Source organism: Anneissia japonica, unplaced genomic scaffold (assembly GCF_011630105.1).
Source record: "Anneissia japonica isolate Jap-2015-1 unplaced genomic scaffold, ASM1163010v1 scaffold287869_len1821871_cov162, whole genome shotgun sequence".
NCBI classification, from domain to species: Eukaryota; Metazoa; Echinodermata; class Crinoidea; order Comatulida; family Comatulidae; genus Anneissia; species Anneissia japonica.
Genome location: NW_022741034.1, coordinates 817,000 through 832,336, shown reverse-complemented (window position 1 = coordinate 832,336; position 15,337 = coordinate 817,000). Strand labels below are relative to the sequence as shown.

Genomic DNA, 15,337 nt, shown 5'->3' with positions numbered 1-15,337 from the left:
TTGTACAGTATTTGCATTCAAGAAGATGACTGACAACAATGTATCAAAAAGTCAGGGTTGTATCACACCACATTGGTATTGTGCGTATCAAAAAATTCTGGTTATACAGCTAGATTAAAGCAAAAGCCATACTTTAACGTAGTGGTTCTGCTTTCAAATAAATTAGCCTTTAGCTATCGGTAAATTTCCCGTCGATTTATAATCTGGCATACCTGGGGAGGGAAAACTTGATTTCCTGTGCCATAACAAGACATCCATTCATAGAAGCCTTTATGAAGAAAGCCTAATTGGCATGAGACCAGCTAACTTTGGCTTTGAACACATAGGAAGATTGAATTTTGTTAAACTGATTATACAATGCACACGATATTTACAGCCTAAGTTTGAGTATACAGGGCTCCCTCCAATTAAAGACCACTTTTAGAGTTTGTAAGGTCTTTAGCATGTTTGGTCTCTAATTAGAATAATAAAGATGAAAGACATTTGTGGCACAGACAAGCCAAACCAGTCACTCGTCGCAAATCATGTTTCAGAGAAAATGGCCAAAACATGCTGGAATGTCAATTTTTTAAAAATCTATTTTATTGCACTAAACTAACTTTTATGTATCTACACACCATCCTATGCTGTTATTTTCCCCATTTTCAATATTAAAACAACACTTTTTTAAGGATTTAAAGCTAGTTTCTGCATGCGAAATGCCTGAAATCATAAACTTTGAAGGCTGATTTCTCATATATTATTCTTTAAACAGCTGTGTGGTTAAACGCTTGTAACTTCATACGGAAATGTCCGATTTGAATGATTTTTTTTACCATTTTATAGCTATTATTTTAACTCTATTAATAACTCAAAATCGATTTTTGCGACGAGTGACTGGTTTGTCTTGTCTTTGCCACATTTGCAAATTTGGGACCACAGAAAAGTGGTCTTTAATTAAAGGAAGACCTGTGTTATCAATAATTAATGAAAACAAAGGAGATAACCTATAAACAAAAACAAAAAAAGAGTAGCAGAGATAATAGAGATTTATGCACTTAAACGTGTCACAAAATGCAAGTTTATTATGATTGTGGTTCCGTACTGTTATTTTTTTTATCTACCATCCACTGTTGTGGATAGAAATTGTACATAATAAGTAATTGAGTTTAATACAATATACAGTATAAAATTAAAAATAATAGCAATATTCTAAATAAATTTGAAAATAGCAAATAAAGCTATGAAAATCTAATAGTAAAAATTAAAAAAGCATGAAACAATTTTAGTTTATATAGATATTATCTATTTAGAATACCAAAAAAATAAATACATACAGTAATGTATATTAATATCTTATAGTATTATTATCTTATAGTAATACATTGTTATTTGCCAAAAACAAAATATCCTAACAATCATATTTACAGTACAGTATTAAAAAAAAAAAAAAAAACAGCTGAAAATTCACTCTCACTGCTTTCAAGTTTCCCGGGAGTTGTCACTTGAGTTTCCTGAAATTCGGGACAGTCTTTCCACAATCTCGTTAGCGAACAAAAATCTCCCGAAAAATAAACAATCGCCCGCAAAATCATGTTTTTACTACTGTTTTCTAAATTGTCTCGCAATAAAATTAATCATGTTACAAACGTTCATTTAAACCAGAGCGACCGAAAGGGATTGCTTCCAACTTGAAATCCCTGGAATCTTGTGCTTGGTGGCATTCGCTAACTCATATACTGTAGCAGCTGGTCACAAATGCTGATAGCATTACTCAATTTCATGGCGGTTATAAGCATCAGAGTATTTTTTGTCACTGCGTGAACTGTACATTAAATAATTAATACCAAAAATTATGTGGTACTGTACTGTTTAATGAAGATGCATGTTTTTGAAATGGGAGTTACTCAAAATAGGGTCTGCTGGGGCGGATGCAGGGGGTGTAGCAGACAATGTGATCGCACACCCCTAAATAGTATTACGAAAAAAATATTGTATTGTTGATATGAAAATAAATGAAATTATATCTACTATGAGAGTGCAATTTTCTAACTTCAGCCCCAACCTGTGAGGCTGAGGTAGTGTGGACTCTCATATACTCCACTACACACACCCCTTACCACCAAATCCTGCATTTGCCCCAGGTCTGCATAACCTCGTGGCTAAGGTATTAATATACTTAAACATTATTAGCTCAACAAAGGCTTTATTTGTATTTGACATTGGAAGCCTAACTGATCATCACTTCTCAATTGCATCCTCATCCGCCATTTCAACATCACACGGTTCCTCCACTATGTCACTATCAAAGGTCAAAGGTTGACATTCCATAGTTCGAAGGTTAAGCAGTACACATGTATGGGTAGAGTGGAATTCTGGGATACATATCAGCGTAATCTTCTTGCCTAAAGAATCTGAAAAATGAAAGCATTTTTTTAATAATTTAATTAAAGTTGTCCTGTACCACTTTGTTGAAGATAACCTTTAAGTTTTTCTTGTAAACAATCTTTGTTCTTTGCAACCACATTATAAATTCATAAAAATACACGACGTGGTGTTTTAGCTATTTTTTTTTATCTATATTCCACTCAAAATTCCGAGCCTATTGAATTAGAAGAGGCTTGCAGCTATATGGGACTTGCCTTGTCAAACCAGAATCAGTCAACAAAACAAGAAAATTGACTTTTTAATATATTCATTATAACGTTTTAGAATATGAAATTTACAGGAATTGACATACTATTGCTAAAGTTAGGAATACAAATATTACAGCTTCTCTGTATTAGAGTATACAATAGATCACATTCTTATGCTAATTACTTATTTTAACATTTAGCAACATACATTGGTTTTGGGATGGCCAGCCTCATAATAAGAATTAATAATAAAAAAAAAATGATTGCTGTTCTTACCTGTTAATCTTTTGGTTTGAAACTTTGGCTGGTTTCCAGCGAAATAGACATGGGGGCAGGTGGTACAGATAAAAGGGTCATTGTTGAAATATGGATAACAACCTGAAAACACATGAAATTAACAACCTAAAGACTCGTTGACACTGGATTAAACTTAAAGACGGGTTCACACTTGATTAATTTTGGCCTTTATTTAACTTTACATTGGTCGCATCCATACTGAATTTAACTACAGACGCATTCAGATGCGATTTATTTTCACCTTTATTAAATTAGGTAACTTTACCTTGGTCTACTTGATTTAAATACAAAGTATATTTTTCTTAGCATGTGGGTTAATAGCAGCTAGTAGTAATTTTCTGCATTTGTGCGCATGTGCATCTTTGCATACATTCTGTAAAAAGCTTAACTATGTGTAGCTTAGAAAAAATTACAATATCCTAATGCCACTGTTTACACTGGATTTTTCTTGCGAAAATGAGCTTGGTTTCTCATTCTGGACTACATTCCCTTTGTTAAACTGACATGCAGCCAGTGGCGTGTCTAGGGGGCAGCCAGTGACGTATCTAGGGGGTCCCCCAGTCCCCCCAAACCATAAAGTCACAGTCAATTATTTAAAAATCACCTAAAATTACCTTATTTTGTGAATTAGGACCCCTCAACTGATCATCGAGCCCCCAATTTACCTTCGCGCGCCCCACCCATCATCACCCTTATTTCAAGACTTCTAGATTCTCCCAGAAGTCGGTGCCAATGAGTATTACCGTGTACAGCAAAATATGATCAGATGTGTTAAGGACGCTCACTTAAACAGATCTCCCGGATGTGGATTCCTTCAACAACACCTGAATTAGGTCAACCAAAATTAGTACAAGTAGACTTAAGACAAACTGCAAAATATCGCCACACATAAATCATGTACTAACCTAACAAATCAGGTGCAGTTGGCGCCATATGTCCAGCTCTTAGCGTCGTTTCTAGGATCTCCATTCGGTCATCTATCGTCGTGATGCGGTAAATACTATCAACATTCTGCCCCGAAGTACCCGAGAATCTATAAAAGAAAAAAATACAATGTATTGATACAACAAAGCTGACTCTGATTACAGCATACCATTGTAGTCTGTAATGGCTACTACAGAAAGAGGATAAAATAAAGAATTAAATTAACAAAGTAAGAGTCTGCATTGGCCAGGTTATTTATTTGACTTGATATGTTTTATGTTTAACAAATGAAAAATAACATACAAAACCAAGAGTCACAGATTCCAAAGTTATGATATCTGCGATAACCCTTTAAAATACAGGATTTACTTCTAGAGGGGTTGCAATCTGGTTTGGCATCTCGGTTTGATAATCAGCAGTCAAGTTATGAATTCTTTAACCTATATTGTTTATTTTTTTCATTCATCGATGATGTGTACAGTAAGACGTTCATTTTACGTAACCCTTGGTACCGAGAAATGTTCATAAGTTGAAAAATTTGTAAACTAGATCGGGCGTCAGTTTCCAATACCTAGGCATCCCCTGCCATTGAGCACCAATTGGCTGACGTCATCCAGGCCAAGCACGACCAGACAGTGCAGCACTGTGGTCTACCGTGCTAGAGCCTAGCTGAATTTTCCTTCGATAAAAAACAAATTATTGTAATTGCTGACATTCTTCCACTTAAAAAACATTAACTCTTATTCAAGCACCTGTATGTTTTTTATGGACCTTTCTATCATGTTTTGTTGACATGCATTTCGCGATCATATCTAGCATTCAAGATGTCTCCAACACTCTCGGTCGCCATTGTAAACATGTGCGCTCAATCCGACGAAACTTGCGTTAGTAGTTCGTTGTTGTGGTTAGGATTACTACATTGTATGTAGCACACTTTAATAAAAAAATTGAATTTTTAAATTATTATTACATTAATATACTAATTGTAATACCAGAAATGGAAGAAAATATCGAACTATTAATAAATAAATACAACAAACTCGATTTTACTTAGAAAAATACACATTATCACTTTGTAAAGCATGCGCAATCAGACTTTTTTTATGGTAATAATTGGTCGATGAAGACGTCATCATGGGCAAAGACCATTCGTACAATGGACGTTTTACTGTACTACTGTAAATAGAAAACCCCTACCTAAAACTGCCTATTGATGCCTCATAAGGATTGGTTACCAGGTTTAAAGATGAGTAGACTTTCGCGCGAGGGAACATACACCGGTGAAGGGGCTGTTGGGGGAGGGTGAAGTTAGCAGGGTCCTGCTCCCCTGGCATTACATCAACTGGTATAGAAACTAGTGAGAGACAATGTGCTGTCTCTTATACACATCTAGATGTGTATAAGAGACAGTATATATATTGCGCAAATTCCATTAAAAAATATGTTGAAATGTACATTACAGTAAAATAGAGAAGAATACAAATTTATAATATAACAGAGATTGTTACAGTTATGGGAAGCTAAAATTCTTATAGCATATTGAAAAATCTACCATATTGCATCACAATAAAAGTTAAACAAGGCAGGCAAAACAATTCTGCCTGCTCAAAAAAATGTGAAAATAATGGTGAAAGTAAAATGATTTCCTTTTAATATGAACTACAGACAACACTAAAGTACAAATGTGGTGGGCTTGGATAAAGAGTTATTCAATAATTATTACTATACAGAATAAAGTATTGAGTTGGTCATAACTTCAAACGAATTTCTCCAGGATTTTATTCAAGAAGGAATGGAAAACCTAAATCTCACAGCCAAAGAGATGTTCGGATACAATAAAAGTAATCAAACTGGGCATTCATTTCATATCTTTAACTTACCACCAGTTGTGCCAAAATATCATCCAGGTTCTTGACTGCAGCACTGCTGATTGGAGATGTATTCCTAGTCAAGTACTTGGCCTATAAATACAATTTAATAAGGATAATATTCAATTCCAATTGCTTTTTGCATCAGGAGAAATGATACGAAAATGATGTTTCTGACGTATTATAAATACTGAATGCTCAGTACATTCCCATATACTTGCGAAAAAAATCTTGCAAGTGATTGGGGTGGGAACTGAACCTATGACCTCCAGGTAACTAGCCTGATGTCTTAACCACTAGACCACCGAGCTTGAGCTCGGTGGCTAGTGATGAACCCGGCGGGTACTGCAATGCTATTCCAATGGCGTTTTTCATCAGGAGAAATGATACAAAATGATGTTTGCCCTACCTGACGTGTTATAAGTACTGAATGCTCAGTACATTCCAAAATACTTGCTAAAAAAATCATGAAGTGAATAAATTAAATTCAACAACACCAACTAATAATGGCCTGAGAAATAAATTGGTAGAGACAAAAATAGACTTACCAGAGGACAACTGGAAATGCTCTACACTACAAAACACGATATCATGGGGGAATTTAACGGCTGCATGTAAGATGAGGACACACAGCAAACTCCCTATTTTCCCAGAAAGTGGGGGGGGGGGACCCCAAGAGGATTAAGTGACATAAAACAGACTGACACCAATTCTATTTTAACTTAAACTAGTTCTAGTTTGAGCAACGAATGACACCATATAAATGGAACTATTGATTAATAGTCCCGAAATCAACGATTTACATTCATGAAAATAGTTAACTTGTTAATTACAGTGATAATGAAGATAGTAATAATAAAGGTAGTAATGAGATAATGGAGATAATGATGATAATAATTACTGAAACAAAATTTCGTTCATGGCGGAAACTGTAATCTCTTACCATTGTCATAGCGCCTTTATCCTGATTTTTAACGCTTAGACTGTTACCGGCAATGATGACTCGCACAATGTTTGCAGTCATCTTCTGATCATCAACATCACCTAAGTTACCAGTTACCATGTCAACCATCATCTGTAGATTCATTAGGTGTTGACCTGTTTGGCCAACTCCTAGTCCAGACGCCAGCAGTACAAACCTTGAAAGCAAAAAAAAATAAAAATAAAACAAAATAAACGAAACAAAAAAACAAAAAAAACATATTATACTATTAATGTATATTGTACTTTACTCTCTTCAATTTACAAGATAAGCAGCTTAGCTCAGTTGGCTAAACTAGTGACAGACACTGTGTGTGCGCTAAATTCTCCCCCCCCCCACCCACCGCTGCTATCCTTGTGTTTCAGCAGGAGGGCGAAATGCAAGTTACGATGGCGCACCGTCTTTCAGATGAGACGTTTAAGCCATTGGTATGTGTGCATTATGACCATGAGCATGTTAAGCACGCAGGACACTCTTTCGAAAAAGAGTAGGGGATTGACTCCTGATGTACTGACCAATCACCACCAAAAGGACCAACTGCAAATACTGTAAGTTTTCTTCAGAGTTTCGTGGGTTATACTTAATAAGCTTATCCATCCATTATATTTCTGAAAAGTCTAAAAGCCAGTGAAAAACTGTTGTTAAACTGTAAGTGTGAAGTTTATAGTTTATTGGACACCTTTCACCTTAGAAAGTTAACAAAAATATAAGTAGAAATATAATTTAAGTTTACCTGTCCTGTTCCGGTGGTGCAGCAGGTATCTGTGCTGGTAAGTCAACAAATGAGTACTCCTCCACCTCAAACTTACTTGAGTCGCCTTCTTTTCCTAAAACAGCTACAACTGTTCCTACAACAACAACAAAATACATCACATGTTAGTAAGGCTTAATTTTTTTTCATCACATCATGTGATAAATATACACATAAAAATAATGATGTTGATATGGTGAATACACTTCATTAAAAATCGTTCATCTCCTAACAGACACCCACTTGGCTCCCCATTTCAAAATCATTCATCTCCTACCAGACATCCACTTGGCTCTCCATTAGAAAATCTGACTTTATTCTAAGGAAATGTAATACTTATAAACTAACAAAATGATGTAAAATTATGAGAACCAGCACACTTATTTAAGAATGTATTTAACAATGTACCATATCCATTCATAATTTTCATAAAATTAATTTCCTACCAAATTCATCTTTACCAATTTGCATTTCATAAATTTAAACATTGAGATTAGGTTCATTTTCTTGTTATTTATTGTTGTTTAAACCATGTTCTTTTCATTTTATGTCCAATATCAGTCACAGTTTAACTGGAAAGCTACAAGGACGAAATTCTGAAATACAATTTGATTTAATTTTGATTTAATACAGATTGAAACACAGACTTAGCCCACTGATCTTTGCTTTTACAAGCATTTGAACAGCTAAGGTTTACGATGATATGCACTATGATAATTACACTGTGCTAAGCGCAGCTGTAAGGAGGTAAGGTCTAAATACAGACAGATATTAATAGACTGACATGATTTTGTTCTTTCCTTATCATATGACTAATTCTCACCTATGATTGCTTTGGAGACATCAATGTTGTCGACCAATGATATCCTCTGTAAATCATCTTCTAGAATGAGTGTGTCTTTGTCGCTAATATACTTCTCTCTCACAGGCTGCGGCATTAAATTATGCTGCAATTTATAAGAAAATTAGATAAATTATGATACTGTAGAAACATTGTGAACGGCATTGATCATAATATTTATTTAGCAGAGTACCTAGTTGTGGTAGACCTGTATTTATAGAACAACCTCTCCCCACCAAACTGCAATTTTAGGACAAATTTATCTCTAAGATGACCAAACACTTTGTAAATTTTATAATGAATAGTAGAATGAATACAAAAACTTGAGAGTATAAAACACTACTTATGACAATCCTACTACCTTTCCTTGCCAATTAATTCACACACTATCATTGGGTCGTTTCAAAACAATAACATTTCGCCTTCATGTTCACTCTACACCCACGCTTCCCAAACTACGGGTCGCAACCCAAAAATGGGTCGCCAAACTTTTGTGTTGGGTCGCGAGTAGGTTTGCAAAAAATAATTCAATTTATGTGCGGTTTTTCAAACAGTTGTGAACTTTAACAATTCTGAAAACTTAAAAACAGAATTTTTAGGTGAATCCTCATGAGAACAAAGTATCCAAGTGCCATTTTTGGGCATCTATACCATATGTAAAATTTACTCATCTGCGTCCTAAATGCATGGTAGGCGCTCTGGAGAATATCATAAATTTTGTACTATTCAAGTGCTATATTCGGGTATCTGTAAGTGTAAAATTCTTTAAATTATATGATATGGTAGTTTTTTAAATTGAAATTTAAGTGCCATTTTTGGACACCTATTAAATTAATTCATGTTCTTTTTTTTTTTGTTTGTTTGTTTTGTTTATTGTTTTTCCGCACATAAGAGGTAGTAAACTTAAGTTGAAAAATACAATATATTAATAGGTTATAAATTTTTAAAAAGTGGATTGAGAAGGAGAAGGGTGGGAGGGGGGAAATAAATAAATAAATAAAAGTGTGTGGAAAGAAATCAAAATAAGTTTAAAAACAGCATGGTCACCGGTTAAAATCAGAGTTACTGAAAGAAACAAAATATAAAATAAAAAAAGTCTATTATATTTTTGTTTCAAATATCAAAAGTTGTTTCATTTTCCAGTGGCAGATTCAAGGCTTCCCCACCCCCCAACAATTGAATAATAGATGTATTTATATACTAGAATTGAATTATAAAATGATAATTTCATTTACAAAATGATTTTAAAGTAACATGATAATTAAGTTTGTACCAACTTATAATTACCAACATGTCTCATTGTTACATGTCAATGTAACAATGAGACATTGTTACATGTCAATGTGTAGAATTTCTGCATTGGAAATGGCTTGCTACACTTTGTAGGTGGCCTATAATTATGATCTGATGCTTTGATTAGGACTTATTAACTGACAGTGATATTGTTGATAGCACAGTATGGACCATGTGCCATTAGAGAGTTGCTGTGATCTCGCTTACCAAACCAAGTAACAAACATTAAGTGTTGGCATAATGGCTTTATTGAATTTACTATTTATAGTGGTCATTAACATGGACATTTAGGCTACAGTGAAAGAAATTTTGCATTGCATACACTTGTAATGCTAATAGATTCTTTATTAAGTGGCTCTTATTGTGGTTCTTAATGAACCACATGGAAGTTGACGATAAATTTGGATTGAGATAGTTAATGCTGTGGTATTTTCATGTTAATTATTTGGCCCTTGTGACATGATAATGATGATAATACTGATGATGGTCATGAGAATCATAAAAAATAATGATGGTAATAATGATGATAACGGTAATGAGAATAATGGTAATGAATGAGAATAATGGTAATGAATTAATGAATAATGGTAATGAGAATAATGGTAATGAGAATAATGGTAATGAAAATAATGATGATAATGGTAATGAGAATCAAGAAAAATTATGATGATGATGATATGAGGATGAACACTAAGACAGATAAATTAAAGATATTTATGATTCTTTATAATTTGTTCACAATAATTTTATTTTGCCTGTAAAAATATAAACAACTAGGCCTATTCATACAAAAATAAGGTATGAAAAGGACAAATCAAAACCCCCATTTTTTTTTCTTAACTTTTCTTAATATTTTTAAACATGACCATTTGAAACTCATTTGGATTATACTGCATTACTGCTATTATAACAACAACGATAGTAACCTAACTATTATAACAATATTAAGTAAATATTGTATCGTTGTCAATACAGGTTACTATTTACCAAGTTTATCAATCAATTCATTTTAAAGAGAGAACATCTCTTTCTCAAAAGCATGGATAACAAATAATGTTAATAAAAAATACATCAAAAAATATAAAGTGCTATATAGTTGGATATATAGGATAGTAGCTTAGATTTGTTTGGGTCATGATTTGTGTTTGAGAACCATTTTTATTTAGAACATTGTCTATGAACACTGTGAGTCATAAGGGAATTTCCACCAGTACTGTATCACAGTAGAGTACAGTAGAACATGATTATGTGGTGCATGGATGTCATTTTTCAACTGTTTAAAATGAATTTAGCCTTCTAGGTATTCCAGGTTTGTTTTTATTGAATGTACTTGATTGATAACTGTGTGGATGATGATCTAATTGAGCACGATAGCATGTCTCTGAAGCTCCTAATGGACTTGTCTAGATCTACATGTACACCGGGCCCAAAAGGCCTACCCATTTGTCTATTGTCAACGCCTATTATAATTGTGATATTTTCATCGAGTTCTATAATTTCTATGGCACTAATGTATAGTTTTCAAGAATATACATTTACCTTAAATAAATGATGCACAGTCCCAAATAATTCTTTTTGAAACCATATTAGAATGTAAAAATGCTTATGGGTAGGAACTACAGTATGAAACATATGTTTAATACAATATTGTAAGTTCAATAATAATAATATCACTTGTTTAACTTAATGAGATCATATCACAACATTCATTATTTGCATGTCGGTACTCTGTATAGATGTTAGATTTTCATAAATTGGATTTTCTTTTTGGCCACATAACTCATTTCAAATACATGTTGTTAGCAATAAGTAAAAATCAATACATTTTGGTATCTTGCTTTGGCCTTGACATGATTCAATGTACAATTCATATTTATCTTATCTTATCTTAATTTCAGTAAACACTGACATTCTACTGATCACACTTCTGGTATCAACTCCGAACAGTTACACTTGAATCAAGGTAAGATGACTTGATATTACAGTAGCACCCCTCCTTTGGGACACTTCAATTCAGGGGACACCACAAAAAGGAAACTATTCAATTAAACGAGAAAAATTTATCTTTTAACTCTATGGCCAAACCCTATTAAGGGAAACTCTTATTAAATGGGATAGGGAGATTTCCTAAGTGTGCAAAATGGTCTAATCGCTACTAGATGGGTGGCCATCAGATTGAAAGCCCTTTTTTGGATTCGAGTGCCAAATTCTGACCAAACAATTGCAAATTTTGCACGTTTTTACCCAAAAATCGTATTTTGAAGCTAGTCCATTACTGGAAAATTCAATTTGAATATATTTGGTGTCACACTAGATAGTAAAAATTATCTATCAAATCATGTGTATGATAACATTATGCTAATGGCATTACCCAAAATTTACCAAAAAACTTATTTTTTATAACTTTTTTACACAAAATAAAACGCCTATAAAAATTTCAGACATTTTTCATTTGTATTTTAGAGTTATAATATGTCTAAGGATCTCCTGCAAAAATGGCAAATTTTACACTTTTTTTTACTTCAAAATGGCATTTTCAGAGCTAAATAATACTAGAAGATTCAATTTGAATATATTTGGCATCATACTAAAGATATTAAATCAAATTATGTAGGTATATGATGACAACATTATGTTAATGCTGTGACCCAAAAATTACCAGATAATATTTTTTAGGTTTTTTTGTGTTAAATTAAACAATACATGTTATTATGACAAATACTAAGCTAACAACCTTTTTGTCTCATAATTCTATCATAAAAAAGTTCTCATCAATAAGCCTTGTCTCACACAGAATGGACCTTTTCCAGGCTTAATTTTGGTTTTTAGTGCCAAATTTTACAAAAAAATGGCAAATTTTACGTTTTTACTCAAAAACAGCATTTTATTAGTCTGTTACAGAAAGATTTGAATATATTTTGTATTATATGAAAGCTATTAACATTAACTAAGCAATGTATGGCTATACACTATACTTATTTCAATGACCCAAAACTTACAAAAAAAATGACATTAAAACAACATATTTTTTATGATTTCCTTGGCTACATTTAATGCTTAAAAATACAATTTTTTGGGGTAAAAACATGTAAAATTTGCCATTTTTTGGTCAAATTTTGCATTCACATCATGTAAAAAGGAAAGCAATATAACTATTAATACTCATAAAAAAGGACTGCAATATTTACTACTGTATCTATGTAATTGTCTTTACAGATGTCTCAGTATGTATCCAAAGCTTTGCAGTTTATGGATAAAAAAGATCTTGAGTGTGCCATCTGCCTCAGCAGGTTTCACCAACCAAAGACACTGAAATGCATGCACACCTATTGTCTACAGTGTATCCAGAAATGGGTGGAAACTCATGGAAAGATGAAATGCCCCACATGTGCACAAGAACATGACCTAACAAGGTATGACTTAAAAGAGCTTACTTCAAATACAATGATAAGTCAACTACTAGAGTATGTCATAAAAACTGAGGATCAAAAACCAACTAAATGTACTTGCTGCAACACTAATCAACCTGAATACCACTGCCAGACATGTCAACTGTATCTATGTGGAGCTCCATGTATCAAACAACACCAGATAATACCTGCATTGAGAAACCATTCACTTTATACACTAGACAAGAAGGAACATGAGGGCAGTTCAGACAAATGCAAAGTTCATTGCAACAACACATTGGAATTCTTCTGCTCCACTTGCAACAGATCAGCATGTAAGCATTGTGAACACATTCTTCGCTGTTATCAGAAAGAACATAAAGTGATTCCAATGTCAACTGCTATAATTGAGTTTAACAACGATGCCACTGAAATTGTCAAGTTAGCGCATGAAATTGAAAATAAGTTAAAAAGAAAACTAGAATTCATAACTAAAGATAGTTCTGAATTTGATTCTCAACTAAACTTTTGCAGAACAGCCATCAAAATTCAGAAAAAGAAACTTATTACAACAGTTACGGAAAAAAGCAGAGAGTTGATTTCAAAACTTGAAGAGAGATATAGAGAAAAAAAAGAAGACACTGACAGTAAAGTTCAAGATACTGATTCAAAAATGACTCAAGTAAATAATCTGATAGTCTCAGTAAATACAATTATTAACAAACCAGAAGAAAAAGACATTCTTGAATCCCATAAGACAACTATCAACACTGTCAGAGACAAGGTCCTAGGAAAAGAATTTTTTCAAAGGAAAGTTATTACACCACACTTCATTCCATCTACACACTTGGATGAGTCGATTGTTGCAGAGGGCGTTGGTAAAATCACAACTTTTGACAGCATGTACAGTGTAGCTAAAGATGATGAATTTATTAATGTCATAAAAGAACAACCATTTGTAGTTAAAATTTCAAGTCTAATAGATAGCGATGCTTGTCAATTAACTGCTGTACTAATCAACCAATCAGGTGAAGAATCAGCAACAGAGACAGAATATATCAACAGTAGAGAGTACAAAATAACAGGTAGATGCAACGTGGAAGGTGATTGGCAAATGAAAATAACTTCTGGAGTTGCTGCACCCATCAAAGGATCTCCAGTGAATATCAAGGTGGAATCACTGGGACTTGTACATACCATTGGTAACATAGCAGATTATAAAGAACATATGAAAAGAAATAAAGTGACAGATGTAGTGTTAGATACAGATGGTCATATATTAGTATCAAGCTATAGTAAAGATATAATAAAGTTCAATCAATCAGGTTTATTTGTTGCTAGGGTACAGGTGCCACAAGATGTGATGATCAATAAAATGCATCCAATGGATGACGGTCACATCGTGTATAGTGACTACATAGGGAAATGTGTTGTAATGTGTGATGACCAATTTGAAGAAATCACCACATTTGGTAAAGGAATATTGAAATACCCAGAGGGCTTGACAGTAAATATGAAAACTAGAGTCTTGTATGTAGCAGATCGTGAGGCTCACTGCGTGTTTAAATTTAATGTTGATGATGGTAGACTGCTGGGTAAGATAGGTTCAGAAGATTGTAAATTTGGTGGCCCATATAATGTAACTATTACGAAGGAAGATTATGTGATTGTTGCTGACGTTAAAAATAACGCAATACAAATGTTTGATGCAAATGAGGAGTTAAAAAAAATCCTTACAGGTTATGGTATTAACGACGGTCATGTATGGGGTCCTAGCGACGTAACCATGGATATGGATGAAAATATAATAATATCAAGTAATCATAAACTACAATTATTTGATAAATATGGTGTTTTCATAAAAGAATAGATCATAAAGATGATGGATTAGACACCCCTTCAGGAATTGCTGTAATCTCCAATAGACCAAGAAGAGTAGCAGTAGCAAACCACAACGCCAACAATGTTAAAATATTCAACTACTAAATCTGTATTAAAAACATTAAACATTAATAATTAGATAATTGCATGTCATTCACTAGTGGACATTATCATACGAAGATTAATAGATTAAATGCATTAATCTAACCTATGATGATATTGATGTTGATGATATTAATGATTATAATATTCTAACTGTGATGATTACAAAATGTCACAAATGGTTCACTGAATTTTGTGCCAATATTCAATGTACATACCGTACACATGTTTGTACCTTAAAGTAAGTTGGCACACAGGTAGACAATGAATATTATTATTTCTATTGTCTGTGAAAAGACTTGAAAAGACACACGTCTTGTTTTGCCTTTTTATTATTCTGACCTGACGTTATTGCATACATCAGGCCCGTAGCTACAGTAGAATCTTCCAAGTG

The 15,337-nt window shown here is 33.4% G+C and overlaps 2 protein-coding genes across 3 annotated transcripts in view; one reads left to right on the top strand and one right to left on the bottom strand.

Annotated features, from left to right (window-relative positions):
• Positions 1–1,019: 1,019 nt before the first annotated feature.
• The window catches only part of LOC117118490 (DNA polymerase delta subunit 2-like), a 19,892-nt gene continuing 5,574 nt past the window's right edge, over positions 1,020–15,337 (bottom strand). The window contains exons 4-12 of the mRNA XM_033263090.1: positions 8,261–8,384; positions 7,420–7,534; positions 6,648–6,843; positions 5,717–5,797; positions 5,389–5,437; positions 5,034–5,190; positions 3,818–3,945; positions 2,892–2,993; positions 1,020–2,393 (exon numbers count right to left, since the gene is read on the bottom strand). Coding sequence (XP_033118981.1) covers positions 2,221–2,393; positions 2,892–2,993; positions 3,818–3,945; positions 5,034–5,190; positions 5,389–5,437; positions 5,717–5,797; positions 6,648–6,843; positions 7,420–7,534; positions 8,261–8,384 — 1,125 coding nt within the window. The 3' untranslated portion in view covers positions 1,020–2,220. The remainder of the gene's footprint in view (positions 2,394–2,891; positions 2,994–3,817; positions 3,946–5,033; positions 5,191–5,388; positions 5,438–5,716; positions 5,798–6,647; positions 6,844–7,419; positions 7,535–8,260; positions 8,385–15,337) is intronic.
• Positions 10,769–15,326, top strand: LOC117118543 (tripartite motif-containing protein 2-like). 2 transcript variants are annotated; one of them, XM_033263162.1, is made up of 3 exons: positions 10,769–10,871; positions 11,470–11,534; positions 12,788–15,326. In XM_033263162.1, the coding sequence occupies exon 3, from the start codon at positions 12,788–12,790 to the stop codon at positions 14,828–14,830; it is 2,043 nt and encodes a 680-aa protein (XP_033119053.1). In that variant the 5' UTR covers positions 10,769–10,871; positions 11,470–11,534; the 3' UTR covers positions 14,831–15,326. The 2 variants fall into 2 exon arrangements, with proteins under 2 accessions (XP_033119053.1, XP_033119054.1); XM_033263163.1 differs by having other exon boundaries at positions 10,797–10,880.